The following is an 11,201-nucleotide window of genomic DNA, read 5'->3' as shown; positions in this document are numbered from 1 at the left end:
AGAAGAGCTTTTGATGATATAAAAGAGTCGCCCGTGATTGCAACTTTGCCTTTGCTAACCAGCGTCCTTGAATAGATCGCCTTTCCCCATCTATCCTGGCAGTTCACAGTCAGCACGATCGCTCATTTGGGATTTCCAAATGGCGCCCTCTAAACTTCCGATCCGGTTAGCCTCAAGTGGAGCCGAGACTATACAGAAATCTCACCACATCCATCTTGATGGAAGAACGCTGGAAGGAGGCGGGCAACTCGTCCGAATTGCCCTGGGACTATCGGCATTGACAGGCCGAGCAGTGACGATAGATCACGTCCGCGGAAATCGCGGAGGAAAGACTGGCCTCAAAGCATCGCACGCAGCAGCGGTCAAATTGCTGGCTGAAATTAGTGGCAGCCACGTCTCGGATGGAAATGTGGGATCGAAGTGTTTGACATTCACGCCACCACAAGCCAGTACAGAGGAGGACGAGCAATCAGCAGACACGACCCAACAACCTCAAAATGTACCGCTCGTATCGCTAGCCACTCTCTCCGTGAAGACAGAGTACAACATTCGATTGACAACTCCGGGATCTGTCTTTCTCATTTTCCAGGCTCTGTACCCTTACCTGTTGCATGTTGGATCGCGCGCATCGACGGAATGCCTCAGAGTGAACATTGTCGGTGGCACGAACGGGACTAGTTCCCCTTCCTACGACTACGCTGCTCAAGTCATGGCACCGAATTTTGCTCGATTGGGTCTTCCTCCATTCTCGATGACGCTGCAGAAGCGTGGCTGGACCACAGGGATCATGGGAATGGGTGAAGTGAGCTTCTTTATTCGTCCTTTGCCGAAGCCCGAAGATGTGTCCGTAGGTACGGAACCATCGCAGCGCGTAGATGCTGAACGCGCGTCTCGCTTTCCACGGGTCAACATTATGAACTATGAGCGTGGGAAGATTAGTCGCTTTACCGTTACTATCCTCGCACCAAACGATACTCTCCAGGAAGCCATTGAGCATAGGCAATCTCTGACCGTTGCCAACTACGTTGAGCGAGAGACTCTTCGCAGGCTACGCAAGGCTTTGAAATCATTGGACTCGTCGATTCTTGCCGAGCCATTGGACGGAGAAAGCCGTATGCCCATTGATCTGTCTCCAACAGAAATTACATCTCATTATAGCCGACTATATATCCTTCTTGTCGCGCATACTTCCACGGGATTCCGAATTGGTCATGATGCCTTGCTAGGCGATAACAAGGGGCACATGTCCACAAAGAAGAAACCTGGAAAGCACCAAAAATACAAAAATGGTCAGGGACCGCCTCCGAAGAAGAGTAACTCGGAAGCACATCTACAAAGAGTCTCCGACATGATTGACAGCTGCGTGCAAGGATTCATCGAGGAATTGTCCGAGACGCAAGATGATACCCCCACGGACCGACAAGGTGGACCAACTGGATCTTCAGCTGCGAAGAGATCATGTCTAGACTCTCACATGAGGGACCAAATCGTAGTGTTTGAGGCTCTTGGGAAAATTGGAGACAAAGTGGGTATTTCTGGAAGCGAGGCGGCTCAAGCACCTGAGGACGAGCGATATTGGACTCTCCACACAAAGACGGCCCAGTGGGTGTGTCAGAAGATGTTATACGATGTACCTGATAATTAAACACGATACTTTCATTAATGGAAAGACCAATTGTGGACTGCGAGGTGAGAGGCAGGACAACCCGCCAATGAAACTGGACGCATCAACGACTTTCCATCTTGTAAACCCTGTCCATAGCCGAGCAATTAATCTGTTGTTCGTTTAATCAATTGACAACTACATCTGTGACACTAAGTAGATCATCAATCAATCCATAATGCTGATCAAACAATTCAATGAATCGACCGCCCCCACCAAAAATCCCCGACGTGCCCCAAGGTCCACCCCTGTCAATGTCCAGAAGGCTCATGAGGGGGCCGAGAGCAGGAGTACAAAATACCTCATTCCAACACAGCAACCAACAAGATGCATGCATCGCAAACCGAGATGACAGGGGGCTAGCATCGCCCCATCAGCCGTCAAGCCACCGCGGTACAACAGGGGCCTACGTCGATTCGATGACATGGACAAATGGGCACAGACTCGAAGAGCACAACGCAACGAATAGCGCGTTTTTGACAGTCGCTGTACTTACCTACTGTAGTCACACTCCACTTTGGACTCGGGCGCTCAAGCCCGCGCAAGGCCCTGCAGGGGGGACTTACTATGATCGGACCGTTGTGAGCCACCGACGTGGAATTACGTGTCTCACTGACCGGGGTTGTTTCCTCGAAGATAGTGCCGAGTATGGAAGAGTCAATGCCCTCCATGACATGAACTCATTTTCCCCTACTCCATCTTCCTAGCTGCAGAGTATCATCGGGCTCGATACAGGCCATGTGCGTATGTATCTGCCATATAAGGCTCGGAATGCTTAGCTTCTATGTAAAAGGGGATTCAACACGCGGCATAGACAGCTCGGCATCTATTCCGAACCGCTCCTGCAAAACACCAAGCCACGATCCCAAACGCCAGGATCAGGCTTCTCAGCCTGAGACACAGACAACGCACTCGACATTCTTGAGGGTCATCAGAAGTGAAAATAACGCCCTTTCACATCGACCAGACCTCTTGCAGCATAGAAAAATACAAGCGGTAATGCTCCGATACGTACTTGGTATATCCATACGGCCGTTGGAACAGTTTCCGTCAAGCCACACCAGCCTCCCACACTGCCACCAGCAGCCGCGATCAGCCTCTAAACCTACCTCATAGAGTTCATCAGAGGAAGAAGTGGAGAAAGAAATTCCCCACAGCCCACTCTGAAACAGCGAACAATGATCTGACTGTGGCTGAGCGGCCCTAGTGGGGAGGAAAAAAGGGGGTGAACGGGTAATGAAAACACCACGAGGGACGTGGGTTTTTGTATGGAAGAGGCCAGAATTACAATAATGTACATCGAAGACAGCTCGCAAGTCGCGACCCATGTGTTTCACTTCAAACATGATTCCGTAATGGCTAGCTTGGATCAATCCCCGAAGCCCGAAGAACGAAATCCACCCTTCTGTACCTACAGCACGGAGACATACTCCGTATGAGTGGTTCACACTGTTCCCTCGAGGTTAGTTTCTGAACTGTGGGGTGCGTCGGATCCTCGTTTCCTCTTTTTTAGTTGAAATTTTCCAAGGCTGATGTCCCCACGTGCTGGCTGCTTCGGGCAGCCATGGCTTTGTTGAGACTGTTAAGGAATCTAGAATATTCCGTACTCTCAGTACAAAGCACAGAAGCTATCTACTATCTACATGCTACGCCAATGAAAAACTCCGTCGAAAGATTTCAAGGTCCCATTAGATGAATTGGTGCCTTATGATTCGACGGCGCATCTCGTTTCCCGGAATTATCCATGGGTTTGCATCTAGACTTGCAATGTTAAAGTATTGTACTTCTTGATCCCATCAGGCAACCACATACTCACATTGACTCTCCTTTAGAATCCAATGATAGCCACATTAAAAGTATAGTATCCGTATTTCAACATGAGGTGAAGTAATGCTCCTCATCCTCTTTCTCCCTCGAGTTTCTGTGGGTCAATTTCTGGCGCCCACGCGAGAATAAACTCTCCTGCCCTACGAAAAGTAAGTTTCGGAAACCAATAATCGCGAACATCCTAATCTCACCATAAATACTGCAACGCCCACTTCTGCCCTAGTGACCAGAATACGGAGCACATAGAGTACTATTTACTCTCGTACTCCATATGTACCAGTAAATGCCGGCGCCTATAAGTGGAGAATATTGTCTTTTCTTGTCTCGTTTCACGAGGCGATCTGGGACCCGGGCGTTAACTATTGCGCTGGTTGGCGAACGCCAGTCTGCGGGTCCTTTTCCCTGAAAGGGCCGCCTAGGAAAGTCTAACTACTAGTTGTTCCCAAGAACGACATATTATTGCCTAGGCGGAATTGACTATGTGGGTGTTGCGATTGCTTTTCTCTGTAGTCATACAGTATTAAGCTTCCACTGTCAGAACTTGCAGTTAGGACTGAGGTTGGCACGCTCTGTGAGTTTTTCTTTATTGAGGTTGACCCAGAGAAAGAGCGAGAAGCAGAGCGTGGATACCGCCGTGAGTCAAGATAGAAATACATGATGTCCATGCTACGGATGTCTTGTTTTTGAAGCTTGCTATTTTTGCCCGCGGCAGATTTGCGATCTTTCTTCCTAAAGGCGCGAAGGTTACAAAATACACTTTGAGACATAGGGTACCGAATTCAGGTACGCTCGTTATGGCATCATCCATAGTGTCGATGATCGACATACTCCATACGCACTATCGAGTCAAACATAACCCGCTCGACTGTCTAGGACCCTCAGGGCTGAAACAAAAGCTCGATCGACCTGACTCACATCCAGATTCAGATTCAGATTCAGATCCAGATAGTTCACATTCAAATTTAGAAGTAGATCCAAGTCTAGATCCATCGCCTGTTTCACCCGTATACAGCAGCATACTGTGCTCCGCAGAGACGCCAGCAAACCTCTTCATAACGCAATGAAGTACTGTACCTATCAGCCTGCATAACTGGCGCAACATCCCAACCCTCCGATCGGATCCGAACTCCGATTCCAGGCGGGTTCAATACTTCACACGACCAACAGCGTTACAAGCCGTGGACAAAGACTAAACGGCCGAGTACAGTATAGTATATGCTAGCACCAACCCAGCCTAGCCCAGCAAGCCGAATACCGAGATCCCAACTCTAACAAAGAAAAAGGCATATCCACCTCGGGCAATACAATACATAACGCTGGCAACCCCCAGGCCCTCCCCCTCCATCCGTCATGCCAAGTCCAACGAAACGTCTAAACAAAGCAAAGCACTAGTCCCCTCACTACCCTGACCCGTAAAAAGTGATGCCTATGCAGCTACAACCCCCAACCCTCCAGGCTTCCTCCAAACATCCCTGCACGTATCACTCAGCCCATCGGGCCGGGCTTAAAATCCACCCCGACTGACCCAAGAATGGGGGTGGGGGGTTAGAGGGCCGTTAGAACGGTTATAGCCCCCATAAGCCGTTGCTGCCTGGGGGCTTACGTTTGAATTTTGGCCTTGGGGGAGGGTTGCCAAGCACCGCCCACCACGTCCTGCGCGAGGGCCAAGACGGCCTCACAGAAGTGACGGCTGACAAGTCACGACTGTGACAAAGCGCCCAAGAAGCCAAGCACGTGGGGCCATATGCAGGTTGGGGGTAGCATGGCTGGGGCTAGTCTGGCGATATTTTTGTAGATCTGCGTTTTGGGATGAGAATGGCACCTGTGCGGCTGGTGCTGAGCTCGGAATGGTGGGTGGAGGGTGGAGGGTTGCTGCGGTTGATCAAATAACTCCGGTTTGAGGGGATTGGTCAGTCTGGGAAGGTGCTAATGGGCTGTTCTAGACGCGGCTGGGAATGGGGGGTTTTTTGGTTGGATGGTAGGGCTGGCGGGGTGAGTTTCGGGGGTTGTCTGGATAGAAGATAGTTATTCTAGTTTCGGTATGCTGGGGCATACTCGCGATGGGTATTGGAAAGCCAGAATTGTGGTATAGTAATGATAAAGCCGTTATATCAATGCAGTGAGGTATCTAACTCAGGGTAAAAAAACTACTTCAGGAAAGAGACTTGAATCAGAACGATACAAGGCCGGTCTGTCCAGTCCTCCCGAAGACCGAAAACAACAGGCATTAAAAGACAAGTAACACAAGGGGGGTATGGCAGACAAAAAGAGAAAAAAAAAGAAAGGCGAGTGAATCTGATCTCGAACCAGCGACATAGAGAAGACGTATGCGCAAGGAAAACAGCACTGCAGCAAAGAAAAAGAAAGAAAGACGGCAGATCAAAAACAACGAAGGTGTCGATCGCCGATCGACTGATATCAGAGCCCTATCTGCGCCACTGCCCGCCAGTGGCAGATCCATGAGTTCAGGTCCCGAGTCCGTTTCGTGTCGGATCGGGTGGTATTGGTGTATTGGTATGCGTATCCATGCAATGTTCTATCCTCCATGCGAAAAAGACCCCTCTGGGGTTGATGTGGAGCCCCAGACGGGGTATAAAAAGAGATAAAGCGAGTGGAACTCGAGAAGGCGCTCGTTTCTGCAAGTAGATGCCGGATGGGATGGTCCCTGACGGCATCATAGGGATATTTTCCTTGGGAAGATATCCGTATAGTGATAAAGCCAGGGCTAGACTTGGCGGAACCGAGTCCAGCCGGTCGAGGACATCACCAGCCATTGCAGAGCCGAGCGCGAAGTAATTTCGAAAGACAACGCGAGAAAAGAGATAGCCGCCATCGTGGTGTAATCCATAATCAAACTCCCGGCGATGCATAAGAGACGGAGAGGAAAACGTGGGAAATCGGTCCAGCTTTCTCCATCAATCCACCCAATGAATATCATAACCTCATGTTCGTATTCACGGGAACCAGGCCCAGCCTGTCAAGATGGCATCCAGCACCATGTCGGTGCGCCTGGAACTTCTTTTATTTTTTTTTGTTTCTGGGTTCGTCGCCGGACCGTTCCGGAATAGGGCTTGAGCATCCTACAGCTCAAGGTCTGAGACCTTGAAAGCGGAGTCGCTGAGTCGCTCCGAGGGCAAGACACGCCTGTAGTCACGGGGCTGTGCGAATGGAGAGGCGGATGCTGGGCGGCGGAGGTTCAGTGTCTATTGTGAAGCTTGGTTAGTACTCTTTTTTCCCGGTATCCTTCACTGCAGGCTGTTGCGCCTTGCTCCTAAAGACTCCGTGCAGGCGCTCGGGCAGGTGTTGCGTCAGAGGCTTGGAGACTCCCGAGTCTCGGGAGTTTTTTTGTGGAAGTTGGCGGGGAAGGGTGGAAAGCACTTACGACGCAGTCAGAGCACTTGGCGCCCTGGCGGTTGACACGACCTCGGCAGCCGCGGGGGTAGTTTGCGCACGAGTACATGGTGGAGGGAGTCGTGAGGATGTCGCAGAGATGCACGAAGTGCGGGGTGCAGGAGAAGATCGCGGGAGGATCTCAGGGAGGGAGATGGCGTGGGTTGGAGATCCGTTGGCACTGTCGAAGAGTCAAGAGCGCGGCGCGGATGGTGGTAAGAGGTGAAAGAAACGTTGAAAGGCGAGAAAGTGCCGTTGGGGAGTCGCGTCTTTAGATCTTCCAAAGAAATTAAAGAAACCTCGAGTTGGCCAAAAGGAGAGTCCAAGAAAGAAAAAAAAAAAAATGCCGAAAAAATGGAGCTCGACGCTGGTGAACTTAAAAACGGGCCGGAGATAAATTCCTGGCTTTCTCTGGTCCAGAAGGAGGAGACCACTGGCGGATAATCGACGTAATATGGCCGTATGGTGGAGGAATGGGATGGACTGGACGGATGCAATCGAAATGACGTCGGAGGATAAAGGTCGGCTGCAGTAAGCAGGAGAGGAGGCGCCCTAGCAAGGTGGAAGGTTGGGGTTTAGTGCTGCAAGGGTGTCGAGAGTAAATAAACTCCAAGCCGAGGAGGGTCGTAAGTGCGACTGGAAAAGGGAGAAAGGGTTTCGAAGGACGTGAGGGACGAGACTTTTTTTTTTATAAAGGGGGCCTAAGGATGGGTTTATATCCAGAGGCTCAACAAGAAACGAGGACGAGATGGGGGTCAAGTAAAACAATCTAAGCCCGTAAAAAAAAGAAGAATAATTTATTCGAGGAAGAAAAATGATGAATATATTACTATTATGTATTGGGATTCTCCGTACTCCGTAGATTTATTATTATTGGAGTATCCGTTGTCTGTCATCCGTCATCCGTCATCGGTATTGAAAAAAAAAAGAAAATAAGGAAACTAAACCGTGTAAAGAAAAAAAAGGACTAGAATTTTAGGGTTCCATTGTGACGGGAACCAGAAAACCAAAAAAGGGCGTTTGTTGCTGTGTCTGCCTTTTTGGAGATCCACCGTGCCCGGGGTTGTTCGTTCCAAAATTTTTCCATTTGGTTTCCATTCTTTTCCATTTGCAGTATAATTAAATTAACTAGCCGGGGCTTACTAGTGTTCGTCGACCATACCAAACACAGTCTAGTGACTCAGTGGGAAGACCGGATCTTGGGATCTTGGCTAGAGACTCAAGAGAGCAGAGCCTGAACAGCCAAAGGAAGAAACTGATTTTTGTTTTGTGATTGTTATTGGGTCATGAAATGTCCATTCTTTTTTCCGAAGTTGATTCTGTTAATATCTCGGTCACTGCCACTCAAACAAGTCCAGGTTGCACTATGTACTAGCCGACTACCTATAATTCCGATCCGATCTTCATACAAATTCTATCCCTCTTACCATCGGTCCTGCCCGACCATCTAATTTTTCTTTCCATCCGAGAGGCGACCCCATTCTTCCCTTGTTTTGGCAGTTGACAGGTTGGGAGTCAAGTGCCGACCCGATGCCTGCCTAGGATCTGGGCCTCCGATGCCCTTCAACCCAATCCATGGTTTGTTGAACTGGATTAAGCTGTCTCTCTCTCTCTCTCTCCTCCCACCACCGCAGAAAGGAAAAAAGAGCACCTGGCAGCTCCCGTTCGCGCATGCACAGATCAGTCGATCCCACCCCCCTTGCCCACGATTTGGCCATGCGAGTCTCGGATCTGAAGAGAATGCTGGTCATTCATGCATGGTGGAATGGGACGGGCCAATGAGAAGTGTAAGCTGGGCATGAAGAATGCGCGTACCGGTTGATTGCAGATGCGATACTGTAGTTTTAGTAGCCAGGAGAACATACCCTACAGTACATAGTCCGTACTCATAGTACGGAAGAGAGCGATAGAGAGATACATCATCGAGCAGCCCGCCCGGATCGCGTTGGAATACGAAATCGCAATCTTCGACCTGACGGGCAGTCTCAGCTGGCTTTGGCCTTATTGCAGGGCCGGGTGGAGCACCCGACACGGTGGAGGTTGGCGGGTTGTGGGCTTGCATGGAAGCTCGCGGAGTTTTCGAAACAGCGCCTGACGGGGTCGCTAGAGATTCAGATTAAGTGCCTGGCTGATGTGGATGTGGGCCCTAGTTCGTTTTTTTAGCACCGTCCTTCCGAGGAGGTTCTAGGGTCGCTGAGTTTTTGGCTTGACATTCAGAGAATATGGAAAAAAAAGTAGTATGTAAATAGAATCAGGATGTTTATCTTGACCCTGGATTTGACCTGCCGATGGGGATGCTGGCAATGCACAGCGATCGCGTTGATTGTAAAGATCTCCGCTGCGATCCCTTCCACAAATTTGGTCCATATGTGTTTGACAGCGCTTGGGCTTCAGTTTGGTACGGATCGATTGAATTGTGGGCTCGAGGAGGCCTGAGTCTTTTCTTCTTCGCCTCCATGATCATTCAACTATTGTACGGAGTACTTACTACTGTACAGTAGTAGAGAATCCCGTCCGTTCTCCGTAGAATCCCTTTCTTAATCTCAATATGCTTCTTGCACTCAGACCCTTCCCCCTACATTTCCTCCATACCCTTGACTTTGAACTATGTGATTAATTTTTTTTAATTTCCTCCCCCTTTCTTCTCTTCGTCATCACCAATCATTCCTCCCCCGTATCAACTTGATGTCTGCCCAATCCGCTCAACATAATTTCAACCATGTAGCATGTACAGTACCCAACCGATCCCTTTTATTTTCTTCGATCCTCGTGCAGACCCCCCTTTCAATGGGGTATGGCCGGTGGGTTTGCCGCCCGTATTCCGTAACGTGGGCGTGATCCGAGGCTTCCAGGTTCCAGACCTTCGCACCAAGGCTTGCCCAAGCCCGAGCCCAGGCCCCAGTCCATTATCCATTATTCCAAGGGATATGATCTTGTTTTGGTTATATTCAAAATTTTTTCCCCTTTCATGCTTTGCATCGGGCAGTGTTCTGGAAGTTCTCCACTGCCCACTTTGCTCGCCCACGGATCGCCGAGCGATGGATTTCTGGATTTACCCATTCGGGTCCGTTTGCCTACACTTATGTACAGTACTGATAACCGTTGCAGCTAGGGTTGATGGTTCAACTTGGTTGGGTCCGATCTTGGGTCGAGGACTAGAAGCTCGTTCCATGCTTTCCATCGTCAATAATAGCCTGCGCGTTTCCAATTGCAGCTCAAGGTGACAGCTAGCAAAGCTTCTATCAGTCCTGTCCATTGATCGGTCAGCTGTGCCTGGGCCCTGTCACTTTTTCCCGAGGCTCAAAGTCCGAGCATTCCTGGGTCAGGCACCAATCTCGTTGTTCTGTTTAGTTCGCGCCCTGGAATGTAATCGAGGGCGTTGACTAAACCATAGGAAGAGATCTTCATAGAACAAAGATCAAGCAAGAAATCTGACCTCTCTTTCTGAATTTCTGATCTGATGCATTCATTGGCGCGCTTTTCACATGGGCCGGACGCGGCAGCTCGCGCTTTTACTTCATGCCTGGCGGGTGGAGCCCGATCGATGGCGCCCGCCGGAAAAGGTAGAAAATGAAAATTTTTACTGACAGGTAGAGATGGGTACCGAGCAAGTAATAATTGGTCTCTAAAGATCGGAGTTGGAGTATACTGAGCTCTAAATTGGCATGGAATGAGGTGTGAGTCCTTTCAGTTTAGCTTTCTCGAATAATAGAAGCGTCCACTTCGTCATTCCCTGGACTAGATCGAATTCAGGTACTCGGTAATTTTTGCCTAAGCTAGCGAATCGATCTATAAAGCTTGACCTCCAATGTCAAACAGTATTGCTTGGGTAACACCTCAATAGCCCTTTAGGCCTTTACTTAAGATATGATCACCAAGGTCAGAAACCCCTTCCCCGTACATCTTCCTGACCTAATAGCTCTGGGCATTCCACCTTTCCCACCCCGCCGAGACTGCCCAGCCCATCGCAAATTACGGTTTCGTCAGCACCGCGTTTCACATCGCCAGTCAGCAACAAGCACTCAAAGAGGAGATACTGTGGCTTGTCAGTTGACTGGTTCATGTGGTCTGCTGCATATCTAAGACCTTTCGTCTGCTCGGCAGCCTGGATGGCTCTGCGAGTGCGCGGGGGTTAGCTTTACGAGGCGGAGGGTTGGCACGAGAGAAGGTCCGTTTCGGAGATTTTGTATCCTTTCTCTACTGTAGAACAGGCAGAAAGGAAAGAGCGATGGTTCAGGTGTTTAGGATGCAATGCACGACAGTGACAAAAACACGGAATGAGGTTGAGTCTCACGGACAGCCGCAGCTCGTATGCCGCGGT

The 11,201-nt window shown here is 49.7% G+C and overlaps 2 protein-coding genes across 2 annotated transcripts; one reads left to right on the top strand and one right to left on the bottom strand.

Moving 5' to 3' along the window:
* Positions 1-139: 139 nt before the first annotated feature.
* On the top strand, positions 140-1,645 carry N7458_003390 (putative RNA 3'-terminal phosphate cyclase; the record flags this gene model as incomplete). Its single annotated transcript, XM_056906773.1, has 1 exon — positions 140-1,645. The coding sequence occupies one exon, from the start codon at positions 140-142 to the stop codon at positions 1,643-1,645; it is 1,506 nt and encodes a 501-aa protein (XP_056770880.1).
* A 4,925-nt stretch (positions 1,646-6,570) lies between these two features.
* Positions 6,571-6,950, bottom strand: N7458_003389 (uncharacterized protein; the record flags this gene model as incomplete). The annotated part of the gene is made up of 2 exons (XM_056906772.1): positions 6,571-6,693; positions 6,873-6,950. The coding sequence occupies 2 exons, from the start codon at positions 6,948-6,950 to the stop codon at positions 6,571-6,573; spliced, it is 201 nt and encodes a 66-aa protein (XP_056770879.1).
* Between the last annotated feature and the right edge of the window lie 4,251 nt (positions 6,951-11,201).

The sequence above is a fragment of the Penicillium daleae genome (genome assembly GCF_028827525.1).
Source record: "Penicillium daleae strain IBT 16125 chromosome Unknown utg000002l_segment0_segment0, whole genome shotgun sequence".
Classification (NCBI taxonomy): Eukaryota; Fungi; Ascomycota; class Eurotiomycetes; order Eurotiales; family Aspergillaceae; genus Penicillium; species Penicillium daleae.
Note: the sequence above shows the minus strand (reverse complement) of the source record. Positions and strands in the feature narration are given on the sequence as shown.